Genomic DNA, 15738 nt, shown 5'->3' with positions numbered 1-15738 from the left:
TTTTCCAAACAAATTAATTTTTGAGAAACAAAACCTTAAACTACATAAATTGGTGTTCTAAGAACAATTGAAAATAGAAATTTATGTGAAATGTTTGTGAAAAATTTTATTTCATTGTCATTTTGAGTATTTCAAATAATTACTTTTAATATCAATTAACGTAAAAATAGCGAGGTTGAGGCCGAAGTTTTAAACGCAAAAACGTGTACGTCGGACGTTCGGCGCCACTTTCCCGTAAGCCGAGAAGTTTGACAATGGCGTTTGGAAAGTCGGTGGAATCATGCTCGACATTCCAAATGCCATTGTCAAACGTCTAGGCTTACAGGAAAGTGGCGCCGAACGTCCGATGTACACGTTTTTGCATTTAAAACTTTGGCCTCAACCTCGCTAATACTTTGAGATGAAATTAAATTAAAATATAGGTTACAATTATTTAAATTTTTTAATAATAATAATTTATTTTGCTATATTTTAGAATGATTTATATTTTTGCATTTCAGAGTATTTTTGTATAATAAGTACCATCAATGCGTGCAGAATGGCAGACGGAATTTTTAGAGATTTTCAGCTGGCCGTAAAACTAATCATTTTATGTATAAGATGGCAGAGATGAATAAGAGAAGTAAGTATATTAATTTTTTTCTATTAAAAAAAGGTATTTTGAGATATAAAATATATTATTAGCCAAATAAAAAAATTTTGTGTGTTTAATACTCGAAAACAAATCATCTGTACATTTGATACATTTATGAACATAATTTGAATTAACATACTTGCAAATGATAGGGATTAAATTACAGAAAATTTTCAGTGACTTGCAGAATTCATTTGGATCATGTATAATAGTCACATATGGTCTGCCTTTTGTGTCTAAATGTTAAAATTAACGGGGCATATGGTATTGTGATAGTCAATATCAGCCAATTAACACATGCTAAAAAAATTAGTCTCAAAAAATTATTAAATGTATTCACTCTAAGAAAAACTGCTGCTATTTTACAGAGGTCCTTTTATTATTTTAATGTATTAAATTTTTTTGAGCTTTTGCAGCTCATCATCAGATATAACTAAAATTCATTAGGACATAAGAACTTTTATTTGAATTTCAAATTTCTTGAGCTTCTAGTACCAGATGAAAAATTTTCACGTAAAGTTATGTGGGCTTGAAGATTAACAATATTATTATTAAATGTATTTCTCAAAGATGAAAATATTTATAAATCTCATTATTAAATAAATAAGAAACAATAGATATAAGATAATTCTAATATTTTTGTTACTTTAAATGTGAATATTACATTTATTTACTTGGAATTATTTTAAAATATTAAAATTTCTTAATTATACATTGTCTGAAAGTTCTGGGACCATTGTTCTAAAAAATCCAAAAGTAAATAAAAAGATTTTTAATCTTTATAATGATGATCTATATAGTTGCTCCTCTGTCTCAATGCACCAATAGATGATCAGGTTAACATTTCAGAAATTTTGCATAGTTCTGCACATGACATTCTTCATAGTAACTTTAAAACACATTGCACCTGTTGTCACATTGTTCCAAGTAAATTAATAGATGAGCAACATGAAGAATATGCACATGTCAAAATAGAGTTGATTTGAAAGAGTTAAACTGATCTACACAGTTGATAAAAACAGGTATTCTAAATAGAATGATGCTGATGACCAAGGATAGGATTTTAAAGTGCTAAAAAAGTTTTCATTCCCTTATTTTTAGAGTGCTAAAAATCATATTAGGCATCTATCTTGAGTAAAAATCTTTGCAGGGTACAGTATATTTTTCACAGGTCATTCATTTTTGTTATATACTTACATATCATTTGTCGAACAGAAAGAATTAAGTCAGATAATTCAATTCAATTTATTAATTCCTTTAAGGGTTAGAACCCCCTGGAATGGGGGGAGAATACATTAGTCAGAATTTTATTTAACAAATTATAAAATGAAAACAAAAACGAGTTGATACATCTTTAACAAAATAATTTTGTACAATATCATTTCTGTAAATAACGAAAGTAAGATTATAATTAAATTCTGATCTAAAGTGTGAAAATTTAATACAATGAGAAAGTAAATATTACAAAACTGACACAAATCTGAACTGATTAAAGTTAATGCCAATGTTTTTCCATACAGAAAATAACTTATTTAGCTGGTGTTGAATAAAAAAACACTTTCAGATTAAAACTGATGTTCTGGCTATAAATTGTAGATGGGTCAGAAATAGATAGTAGAAAAACAGAGTATCAGAAATGATAAGATGCTGCACTTATTTTAGCTGAATTGTTTGAATGAATATTCTTGAAAGTTGTATAAGTATGTCATAGATATCTCAGAGGTGTCTTCCAGACAAGATTTCAGTAGTCTTAAAGAAACACCTGCTAAATGCAAAATATTGTCAAATTGAGTATATCAGTTATGTTTCTTTTCACTAAGTTCTTTTAATTTTAAATATACTGAATAATCCAGTGAAGGTGGGTCTTTAAATATCCTTCCTATATAATTAAGCATCCTTTTTAATACGTTAATCCTAATATCTTGGAGATTTAGTTCTGTTTTCAAGGAATAGTAAGGTATGGTATGATCTAAGCTAAATAGCTTTTATAATACAGCATATGTAATATTGATAAATTGGGAAATGTCCCAAGTTTGAATTTCGTAGTGTGAGAGTATCTACGAATGAATTACCCAGAGACTTGTGCAAATAGATATTAGTGGATTTGATTGAATTGTGAATTTTAATTACTTTTTTTATTTTTAACATAAGTTTCTTTTTTTTAAATTTGAAATGATTAACAAATGTTAAAGGAGAAGCAAACAAGACCCCCCGCAGATAAGAAATCTCTAACTATTCTTATACAGTAGAGCATCATTTATCTGAATCAATTGGGGACTGGGGTTGTTCGGATAACTGATTTTTTGGATAGCCGATTATGTACGAAAAAATATATTAACCTATCCCATGTTGAAATTTTTCTTCGTTGCATGTCGCTTTGTGTTGAATTTTCGTCGATTTTAAGCCTAATGAAAATTTTTATAATAATAATCGAGGCTATCGTATTGTTAAAAATTATTTCTTCATTTTGTACAAACAAAATAAATATATTGAAAAATATAAAAACATGAAAATTATACTTTAGAAGTTAATCTAGTATCAAAAACGTTCGATTCAGCACGACACAATCCGACTGGAAAGCTTTCGGTTAACCGACATTTCGGTTGACCGGTTTTCGGATAAACAATGCTCTACTGTATATTTCTTGTCAATAAATAATTTGTCTGGTTTTCATGATCAAGAACCATTGTCGAATATAAAAATCTTTATTTTATCATGGTTTATTTCAAGACCATTTTTTTGCAAATATTTTTGTAACCTATTTAACTTTCTTTGCATATTTATTTGGATTTTTGGTAAGATAATCAAATCATCAATGTATTATAATGTGTGAATATCTATATTCTGTAGTAAAAACCCATTGATTCCATGTCTTTAAATATAGATGGTAAATCATTTGTGTAGATTAAAAAAAAGAACAGGGCTTAGAGCAATGGTTCTTAATATTTTTGAAGTCGTAGAACACCTTTGAATATAAGAAACATTTATGGAACAGCAAAATTACTAAGATCATAAAATAACAGCAAAAATATGCATGAACATATCTTATTAAAAATTATAGATTGCAGAATAAGTAAAAAGACAAATTTAAATTTAATTTAAAAAATTGTATTTGTAAAAACTGTGTCTAAAATAACTTTTTATAAAAATGGAATGTCTTTTTTTCAATTATAGTGTGATACATGAGCTTGTCAAATTTTACAGATTATATCAAGTCTAATATGTGATATATCTACTTTCATTTCTTCATTTATTCTTATATTAGTAAATCTTAATCGTTTTTGAGTTTTTGTATTGGTGAATGTGAGATCCAAGCTAAAACAAACATGTTGAAAACTGTAACAAAATTTTTAGTGTTGTTGTAGCGAAAGCTGGTTATTTGGGTTGGACAAAAATCCAAAACTCTACAAGAGTTATTTTGGAGAATTTCATTTTTAATGTATAATTTGTTGATGGGAAGACCAATTGCTCTTGTATCAAATATTTCCAACTCAATGTATTAACTTAGCACGATGTTGCTGTTCAGAACATATTGCACAGGAAACACTTTCAGTTGGAAAAAGGTTGGTTTATTAGTGTAAACGGATATGCATTTCAGGCCTAACACCCCTCTTCAGACCTATTTTTTACATATTTATCAGCAAATTGATTATAGGTTTACAAATTTACAGAATGCATTGAAAAAATTAGGATATGCATACAACAGTTTATACAATAAAACTTAATTACCTGAGATAGTGACAGTTAAACCAACATAACTCATGAGAAGATATATACGTAGTTGAAAAAAGGAGAGGAAAATGAAGTTAAAAATTCTTTTGGCTCCACACTTATACACATTAGGACAGTATAACATATGCTAAATTAAAAAAGGGAGTAAACTTAAATCTAAAATTAAGTATATATTGGGAGGCGGAATTTTTATAAAATTAATAACGGAATACCTATAGGGTGTGAAATAATTCTGATGAAATGTACAGAGAATATAGATAAGATAGGAGAGGATCTCATCAGAATTACTTCACACTCTACAGGTATTCCGTTATTAATTTTATAAAACTTCTGCCTCTTAATACAGTAATGCCTCAACTTATGCGAACCTGGAGTTACACGATTTTTAAATTTCATTGATTCATCTTTTGTTTGAGCGCCATGCAACTATGGATTACTCACTCCCCTCACACTATTGTTCGGCTTACATGTTCGGATGTGTTGCACGGAATTGACGCATAGCTACAATTTATTTTGTTATTTATTTCTGTGGTTGTTATATCTACGGAGACTTGACAGACTCTACTATGTCATCAAAACGAAGTAGAACTGATTCTTCTGCATCAAACAAGAAAAGAAAAACTTTATCTTTGGAATGTAAAGTTAACATTATTAAAGTCTTTGATACAAAAATGAAAAGGGGTTACAAATTTTAGAAAATATAGACTCCAACGGAGAGTGCATTTCTTCTACAAAACGAGAAATAAAAAAATTATTAGCATGCTACAAGGAAATTTTGCGGGAGAAAAAAATAATCTTTGAGCGGTCAGATGAATTTGTTAGATTTTATGAAGCCTTCTACATCAAAATAGCTTCAGTTTACATATAATATAATTTGTTATACATATGTACTATCTAAGATTTTATTAAACATTTTTTTCTAAGTTATTGTTTTTTTTTGTCTCCGGCCCCAATTAAAAATAATTTGTATGTATTTACATGCGAAATTGTACACCGACTTATGCAAATTTGACTTACGCAGTTATCGCTTGGTTCCACCTATCGCGTAAGTTCAGGGTATTACTATATATACAAATTATAAGCTGCAAATAAGCAGCTTATAATTTGTTGAAAATAATGAGAATAAGGTACAAGTCAAATTGGCATCAGTGTTATGTAATAGTTAGTAATTAATTAATAACAAGTACTTGAACAAATTGAATAATTTTATATATTAATTACATAATATTAATATAATTAGAGATAATATTAATTAATAATTAGATTTTAATGATCAATTAGAGTACAGTAGAGCATCGATTATCCGACCCCCGATCAATTGTCACATCAGTTAACCAATGTGACAGTTGATCGTCACATCGGTTGTCACCATTTTGTCACATGTGACGGTGAGGCAGTTGTGTGTGACGGTTAGATGATCGGTTAACTGATATGACTGACTAGAACGTGGTCGGCAAATTCAAATGTCTGCTAGTGATGTGACGCTACAATATTTGGCTTTGTCTTGGCTACTTTAATATTATTTTTGTTAAATTTTTGCTGTTTTAGCTGGAAACACTGGCTCAACCATGAAAGGGAGGCCAGTATTTAAACCGAGCTTAATTTTCTATTTTTTTTTTTTTTATTTCTGTATTTGTTTTGTGCAAAATAAAGAAATAATAAAGTATGAAAAAATTTTGTTAGGCTTAACATCAATGAAAATTCAATGCGAAGTAAGTTAATAGTGATATTCTAATATGCTTATTACATGGGATATACTAATATACTATACTAATAATGTATTTTTTCATGCTTTTCGGTTATCCGACCAACCTCAGTCCCCAATTGAGTCGGATAATCAATGCTCTACTGTATTAAAATTTGCCGAGAAGTCAGATCGCGATAATTTAGTCACTGTATTACTGTAATGCTATTAGAATTTCTGACAGAAGTGTGAGACTTTTTTAAACACTTTGTTCTATGGGCACTAAGAAGATCTGTTTTCATATAAATTGCGGGTTTGACTAGGCCCACAATGGGGGTGGTGAGGGACAGGGCTTGACATATCTGGGACAGACCACTTGTGAAAAATTTCTGGATGTTGCTCTGCCATATTGGTGAAAGGATTACTGAATAAATCATTTATACAATCTAACTCCATAATACCACAGTCCTTCATTGAGCAGAAAGGTAATGAATGAAGCATTAAATTGATAATTTTTTTTATATATAGATACTTTTTATTAAAAAGAAAAAAACTTAGATAAAAATGTAAAATAAAAGTTGTAAATTCTCAATTATTTTCTTTAACAATTTTATTGAATTCTTGTAATTCTAGATAGCCCACGAAACAATCTAGCTGCAAAATTTCAAAATGTGTCTTTGGAAGCATTACCACCAATTGGTGTTTTTTGGGATATTGAAAATTGTCAGGTTCCCAAGGGGAAATCGGTCATAGCTCTCGTCCAGGCTATAAGAGAGAGATTTTTTCGTGGACATAGAGAAGCAGAATTTTTGTGTGTCTGTGATATTAATAAAGAAAATAAAGAAGTTATTCAAGAACTCAATTTGGCACAAGTAAGTTTTACTTTTGTTGTTTATTATATTTTGCTGATAGTGAAGTTTTTCTTTATTTTTGTGTGGAATGGAATGGAATTGTCTCTAATAAGCTTGATCTTAACAAATGAATCTGTCTGTGGTCCTTTAGTTTACCTAGGTTCACAAAGTACACTGGCACACCGTTATAAACTTTTAAATATACGGCATGTCCTCACTTAATATTGTTGATAGGTTCTATGAAACTGTAACATTAAGCAAAATGACATATGAAACTAATTCTACTATAGGCTAAATCATATAAACAAGATATAATTTGATTAATATTTTAATTGGATTGTGCTTTCAACCTCCTTCATTTATTTTCCACCTCATGGAATCAGTTTTATTGTTTATAAAGAAAATTCAACAACAATAATTGTAAATGATTACAAATTTACTTGTATCTTTCTTTTAATGAAATTTTATTATAATATCATTAGTGAGGCCATGCTATATCTATATACTACTAAATGTTTCAGATTGATTGGTTGTAATTAAATATAGAAAAAAAGGTACAAAATACTGCCAAATTTTTAAAAATCCCAAATGCGATTAGAAACAAACAAGTTTTTGTTAAAATTGGATGATGGGTTACCAAGTTCTCACCATGTTTTCTGCTTAATTCTGTACAACATCACTTTTTAAAGTTGCCATAAGGAAAAAAATACAAATTGAATGTTGGTTGCATTTGAATAGAATAAACATTTCACACATTTGAAATATTTATTCTAGCCACATCTTTGAAGTTATGAAAAAAGAAAACGTAAAGATACACGTGTAAAATGTATATAAAAAAAAATAATAAAAATATAACAAACAATAGCTGAGTTTATTACCAAGATGATCCAAGGTTTATTTTGAGGGGAAATCTATAAAACAAGCTATATGGAGACACTACACATCTATAAAATTTTATTTTTAGGCCAAGCCATTAACTATAAATACATTAATGCCTTGTTGGTGGCCTGGAGAGCCTTTTTTTGAAATGCACATCAAGTGACACTGTATGAACTTATAGCATCACATTAGGGGTAATGCCCATTCGGCTAGATCAGGAGTGGCCAACAAGTCGATCGCGATCGATCCGGTCGATCGCTAGCGATGTCTTGACATGCAGTTATGACTCGACTCACAAGCAGTGAGTGCACTTCGTACTGAAACAGTGTATAAACATAGTATGTATTTCACACTTCCCCTCCCCACTTAGACTATGCCTATGACAACAAGTCGATCGCGACACATTTTTACGATAAAAAGTAGATCTTATGTGCACAAAAGTTGGCCACCCCTGGGCTAGATGATCCAATAGGTGGTGGATAGAGTACTATAAAATTGTAAATTTGGTTAGAACCCACATCATCTAAGTTTTAATTGTTTAAAATTTATTATACAGTATATACAGTGGTGCTTTGACTTAAGAGTTTAATTCATTCCACGATGGAACTTATCCCCAGTCGGTGCTGTGAGTGACTAATATGGTTATATCTGAATTAATAGTTTTGAAGTCAAAGATTGAATTGAGGTCTGGATAACAAGACTGGATAGCAATGCATTCACTTAGTAAGTGGAAGCTGCAGGTTTCAGTCAATTTGGGCTTTGGGCTAATTCTTTTCTTCTAGAACCTTCTAAATTTATTTTAATTTAATTACAGTTATTAAATTTACCAAGAGACGGTGCCTAATTCTTACCTCTAGATCAAATTACTTCACATTTAATTAGTATTTAGTAGCATTAATATAGCCCAATGTAAACCAGCATTCATTTGAGATGTTCTAAAGAAGTGTGTCCTTTTTATTTGAGTATTTTTTCTATAACATATTTTGGAAGTTTACAAGGAACTACTTGGCTGAAGCTGAATGTATAGATCCAAAAACATTTCTGATTAGTCACTTCTGGTTTGGCTTCTTCAATTAACAGATAGATATTCAATTAATTTATTTTCTTTATTAAGAAGATAGATGAGAATCAGTTTGGTTCCCTAAAACAAGGCAAAATAGATGCCATTAAACAAGTTACTCATTACATCCACTAGGCTTAGCAAAACAACGAACACACTGCTATAATCACAATTGACTTTAGAGGCACCTTCAATCTTGCCTTGTAGCATTCTGTCTTGCATACCTTACACGATCACCACTGCCCTCAAAATATTTACATACTTTGTTTATTTTACTGACAGGAGTGCAGGTAACAACATAATATAACATTGTCATTTTGATCACTTGGGTTGTCCTCAGGGATCCAGGTCTCTTCCTGGACTCTAATATTATCTACATATCTGTCCTACACCTTAACAACATTCTGTCTCCTGGTTGCCTCATCCAGGACTATGCAGATGACACTATAATTTTAGCTTCTCACAGGAATAGTGAACATTTGCTACATGTGCAACAACATACTCAAAATCATTCACCAGTGGAGCATTTTGCATAAGAAGCCCATTAACAGAGACAAATACAAAAGTATGAATTTTGATAGGTGTAATCCTCTCATCAGAAAATTGACCATGTGTTTAGGAATATGTAACATAAAGCAGACAAAGGAAATTAAGTATTTAAGTACTATTCTTGGCAAGAAGTTTAACTTTCATACCTTCACATCAAATACATCACAGGCAATGACCATGACACTACTACTCACTTACACTTTTGTGAGATAAGCAGAGGGTCAGGGGGGAAAACCTCGCTGACCACTTACCCTGCACGGGTTGGTAAAACCCGACCTCGTTGTCATTGGATGGCTAGGAGGGCAAAAAGTGAGTGGGGAGGTGCGTCAGTAAGTCGACGGGCGTCCTTACTTTGACAGGAGACAGGTTTAACAAATAACAATAAAGGTTTATTAAATAACAAAAGCAAACCTACAATAAAGATACACATATAATAAAGATATAAAGATAACTACTGATAAAATGCGGATAAAATATCCCTGTCGCTAACTGCGATCTAACCAATAAAGTGGTCACATGCCTAACTTCTAGTGGAGAGAGTTTACAAAGGTTATGTCAATATACCTTAATATGTGGTCTGATGACAGTATGCGACGACCTCCTGGACTATGGAAGCTGGAAGGCTTATGTCCGGGACTGGAGACACTGGATTCAGACCTTCCTGGATGATCGCGCTCTTTCCAGAGTCGATCGGGTTTTTATACAATCGTTGTTGGCACTGAGCCACCCTATCATTTAATGTTCGATGACTAATTTGCTGACTCGCGATGACTTGGATTTTTGTTTTCTCTTTCTGATCGGATCGGATGTGTAATCAACATCGATTTCCGATCAAACTTGCGGGTCATGAACCCCTTTAAACTCTCGAATTTACGCCCTCAAAACCTGCAGGCTCACACTTTTATCCCCAGGATTGACACAATTGCAATTCTTCAACACTTTTTCTGTAGTTTCACCCTTATTCAATTTCTTACTAGTCATGCATAGGTTCAGCCTTGGGGGATCCACACTGTGAGTGCAGGCTGCACAAGTAACGGACTCTACTTCATTTAATTTTCCATTGCAATAAGTATATAAACATTAAGGATGAGTGTGGCAATTTTGGAGAGGTACAACTAACCCTGTACACCACACCAACTTATGAGGGGATGACATGACATTGAGGTCACTGATTTTGATCAAACTTGTGAGGTTATAGTGCATCTCCAATGACTGACATGTACCAAGCAGTAAGGCACAGAATTAAAGGAGAAAATTGAGATTAGAAACAAATTTAAAAAATACCAAGAATAAATTAAAAATGATAGTTTTGTATAAAAGAAGTTACATTAATACCACCAAGATTCAAAACACCAACTTCACAATTAGAATCTGGCCACTGGCACACTATAAATGAAGGAAATTCTAAAGGTTTTAAGTTATTTGCAATTTTTAACCTCAATTTTCTTGTTTACTTTTTAGTATAGCACCTTACTGCTTGGCATGTGCCAGTTGTTGGAGATGCACTATAACCATGTCAAGTTTGATCAAAATTGGTGACCCCAACGTCATGCTGTCCCCTTGTTAGCCAGATACAGACAATGTGCCATCATTTGCTTTTGTTCATATCCCAGAGCAAGGCCCTTGTGGTCTCTCACTCTGGTGGCCCAGATGACACTTAGCTTTTCTTGTTTTTACTTGTTTAGATAAGGTTAATTTCAAACAATTGTGTGAAATAAGCCTACAGCCAGGGGTTAATTCCTTCTGACCACTTACAGGCACAGGTTGTTAAAACCCAACCTAGGAGTCATTTGGATGGCTGAATTTCGAGTGGCGAGGGGGTGAGGAAGTCGACAGGTGTCACACAAGCAATGAGAGACAGGTTCACAGGTTAAACAAACAAATAAGCAGTTTATTATATGCTTAATCTAATATACAAGAGTATACATAAAGAATTTAACGATTAAATGCGGTTAACATATAACTTAAAGGAATCAGCGATCAACTAATCGCTATGCCACGTGCCTAACTCTAGAACAGGAGAGAGAGTTTACAAAGGTTTTGACCTAAATTATACCTCTGTTTGCTGCCGGATGACTGCATGCGATGATCGTGTGGGAACATGGAAGCTGGATGTCTTCTACCATTTCGTTTCAGCCGGGACTGGGACGGGAGACACATTTATCAAGAATAACTTCCAAGTGATTGCCCCGAGCTTCCAGGGGCTCGAGCTTTTATCTGATTGTCGTGGGAAAGGTGTCTCCCGATCGTCCATATTGATGATGACAATGCATTTTCTTACACCTATGTGTCAACTTTCCCATCTAATTGCTGACAATTGGGGTGACATCCGATCCAAAAGTATTCAATAGTTTTTCTAACAGCAGATGTTTACAACTCTTCCAAAAAAAACTCATGTTACATTTTTCTCGAAAATATGTGGATTTCACAATTGCGTCCATTGTGTCCCCCTGGGTTCAGTTTTGTCTCTGTTCCAATGCTTATTTCTATTGTCTGTTGTCTCCTTTTATATACTCAAAAAAATAATTGACATCTTGCTTGTAGGTTTGCTCTATCCTGTCTGAACTATTGTCCATCTCTGTATTTCTGTATAGTAATAAGTTAGCTATAACTTGGTAATAATAAGCTAGTTATAAGATAGATTTAAGTTAACTGTTTACTTACTGTTTCTTTTTCTTTATTCAGTTAGTTAGGTTATTCTTCCTCTTAGGGTTTGCTAGCTATGACTCTGGTTTAATGTATTAGTTTTAAGCCTTCATTAAAAGCCATTTAACATTAACTTTTCTCTGTCTAGCTTTTATGTAGCCGTGCTTCATATTGGTGTATGCTATAACTCTGGTTTTCTTTTAGATCCAGTTGGTTTGCAGTTTTCAGGCTGCAAGGCCATTGACCTTGCAGCCTGAAAACTGCACACCAACATTAAAGATAAAGGGAGCGGTAATTAAACATACATTGCTGAAAGGGATTCTTCCTTTCTCTTTTTATTTCCTCATCCTCCTCCTTCCCTCCTTATTTCCTCTTTCTTCTCCCAGTTAAATACTTTCTGTACAGTCATAATCTTTTGTAGTGTAATGTATTAAGAAGATAGATATTAATGCAATTTAATTTTAAAATTTTGATTTTACTATTTATGTAGAGAAACTACTGAGTATAAAAATTTTTAATTTAATACATTTGTCTGTTTAGGTTACAGTTGTTCATATCAATGCCACAAGTAAAAATGCAGCTGATGATAAATTAAAACAATGCATGAGAAGATTTGTGGATACGCATGGTATGCCGGCAACAATTTTATTAATATCTGGTATGTAGTTTTCTAATAAAATATATAAAGAAAAATATCTGTTATGGTAGCTGTTTATTTGTTCATACATATATATGTCTCTTTAATCCGAAAAAATTACAAGAATTCTGGTAGACTATCTTACAGCCTTTAGGTCAGGAACATCCTTTATTGAGGATACAGGTTACATATGCATTTCGGGCTTATTTTATCTTTAAGTCCCTCTTCAGTGCAAAAAAAGGTTTCCACGATTTTTTGTTACAAATCCATCTGTCACACTCATATGACACTTCTGTGTTTTTCTTTTTTTTTATATTATTCACCAATTCTTTAAAGTGGGCATATATCACATTTGCCCACTTTCATATGCATTTCAGGCTTAAAGATAAAATAAGCCTGAAATGCATATGTAACCTATATCTTCAATAAAGGATGTTCCTGACCTAAAGGCTGTAAGATAGTCTACCGGAATTCTTGTAATGTTTTTGGATTAAAGAGACATATATATGTATAAAGAAAAACTTGATTATTTTTTAAAATAAAATTAAAAATTCTGTTTTTATTGGTATTAGTAAAGAAATATTCAGCTGATGAAAAATACAAAAATAGAAAAGAATTAAATATAATTGAAAGTTTAAAATATGTGTTAGGGCATATGTTTGGGCTAAATTAAAAAAATTACTCCAAACATAATTCATGTCAGGACGACAAGTGGGTTGAAAGATCATATGTGAAAATGGTTTGGATACTTGAGTCAGGATTACACTTACAAAAGAATCTGTTTATTTGATTAACCCTTAGCCTGCCGTTTGCCACGCCCCTTATTTTGTAAAACGGCCAAGGGCAAAATAGATGAATCAGGCAATATTATTTTAAAAATTCACCAAAAATTAAATTATTATTTTATTCATACAAAAAAAATCACATATATTTATCAATTTGGTTAGTTTTAAATATGACATATTTCAATAAAGTTTGTTTGAAAAATTTATGAGAAAAAAAAATCATATGATAACTGACATTCAAACTCAAAAATTTGTTACTTTTTGTCAAAATTAACATTGTCTGGTTACTTCATTCTTATTGTCACTGAGCCAGAACAACATAGAATATTGTTCTGTACAATTTGATATAACATTTATACATGCATGTGCATTTGTTGTGAAATTATCACAAATTATATCAAGCATTCGTTCGAAATCTGAACTTTATTCTGCTTTCAAATAATATAATGAACTAATATACTTTATTCATTTCATATCAAACAAAATTATATATTTTTGTAATAAACATGTGATTACCAGTAGCAATAGATGTAACATTTGCTGATATTTTAGATTTAAAAAAAAATTAAAAATTAAAAAAATATATAAAATATCAGAACTGAAGGTCATAACTTGAATATTTATAATGCATTAACATATTATAGCTGAATAAACTTATTATAGTATTAATGACCTTATTATAGTAATATTATTGCATGAATATGCTAAAAATGAAATAAAAAATTATCAGAAAATGAAAAATTAAGAAAAAAGACCGATAATTAAAATTTTTTAAGTCAACAAAACACCACCTGGACAAAAATATGTGAAACAGACGATAAACAAGATGATGCCATCAAGTGCTGACATCTGTTGTTGATAAATTTTATAAAAATCAATTGTTAACAGGGTAACGATCAATCAGTACCCTGGCGGTTTTGCTAAACAATTAGGGTAACGATAGATCGGTACACTGGCCGGGTAAGGGTTAAAGAAATGCTTACAAAAATTTATCTTATTATCTCCTAGTAACAGACTCAGTTTTGTAATATTAGTTGTAGTTTAATTCCAGATAGGAACTGAATGTACCAATCCAAATGAACAGTAAGTCCCTCAATGATCGATCTTAATGAATCAATGACTCCTCTAGGCTTACTTTGGTTGAATCTTGGGTCAGGTGGGAACTTGGGGTTGACAAATGTGCAGTACATCCAACAGTTGACCACTTGAAAAGAACAGAGCAGGGAACTTGAAAACTTCGGATATGACTAGAAGGTAATTCTTTAAAGAAAACTGACATAGAGAGAATATCTCAGGATGAGAACTCTTATGATTAAGGTTCAAATCCTTGTGTAAAGAATGTGGACCTTGGGAAAAGAGTTCTCTCCTCAATCGTACATTTTGATTGATTGATGATATTTTTCATCACTTTCTGATTGGTCCATCCTTGTCTCCAGGTGACAATTCTACACCTTTTGTGCCATGAAAGAGGTCAGCATGTTCAACCTGATTTCCCAATGTCAATCGGATAGTATTTACTAAACTTTGAAATCTTTTCTTGTAACTCAAACCTTTTGTGCTTACCTTTTTGACATCAAGAATTTATAATTGTCTCCATGGGACATTACAAAACCTTGTTATTTCAAAACTCAAGGGATAAAAGAACCGCAATTTGAATTATCTGGGTTCAAATTATGCAAACTTTTTTCAAAATCGAAATTAAATCGAAATTTTTTGTAGTTGAATAAAATTATGACATTATCTTATATAATTTCACCCATTTGGTTGCAAATACAGTGATATTATGAGTTATTACTTAGTAATTTAAGCTGTTTCGAAAAAAACTGATAATTGGCATGTACTTAATGAAAATGTAACCAAATTACATTCAAAGCAAGACCTGAAAATAACATATGAAAGAAGCTTCAAAAAGAATTACCACAAATTTCATGTAGAGGATCAATGGCTAGTTCTATGAAGAATTTGCAGTTTTGAGTTTGAAATTACAAAAATCATGTGATCTGATGAAAACAAGCTCTATTAACAGCTAAAGCTATAAGAATGCATTCTGTCGCAAAAATGCACGCATATTTAATGGACTTTGGAATTATTGAAACAATAGATTTTTGTGAAAAATGATCAAAATAATTAAATGCCAAACAGATTTCTTTGATAAAAATAAAGCAATGGCATTTTTTTTTAAACAGTAGCTATTAGAAGTTGTCTTTATTAACAGATTGAATGTTATATAAAGCAGTATTTCCCAATATTTTTTGGATTAGTGATAAACTTTGAATTAATA

At 31.5% G+C, this 15738-nt stretch overlaps 1 protein-coding gene across 1 annotated transcript in view; it reads left to right on the top strand.

Annotated features, from left to right (window-relative positions):
* LOC136984131 (meiosis regulator and mRNA stability factor 1-like) overlaps positions 1–15738 on the top strand; it is a 129460-nt gene that overhangs the window by 4920 nt on the left and 108802 nt on the right. The window contains 3 exon segments of the mRNA XM_067281066.1: positions 501–622; positions 6684–6922; positions 12576–12693. Coding sequence (XP_067137167.1) covers positions 592–622; positions 6684–6922; positions 12576–12693 — 388 coding nt within the window. The 5' untranslated portion in view covers positions 501–591.

Source organism: Centruroides vittatus, unplaced genomic scaffold (genome assembly GCF_030686945.1).
Source record: "Centruroides vittatus isolate TY-2023 unplaced genomic scaffold, ASM3068694v2 contig_904, whole genome shotgun sequence".
Classification (NCBI taxonomy): domain Eukaryota; kingdom Metazoa; phylum Arthropoda; class Arachnida; order Scorpiones; family Buthidae; genus Centruroides; species Centruroides vittatus.
The sequence above is the reverse complement of the archived record's forward strand: the minus strand, read 5'-3'. Positions and strand labels throughout refer to the sequence as shown.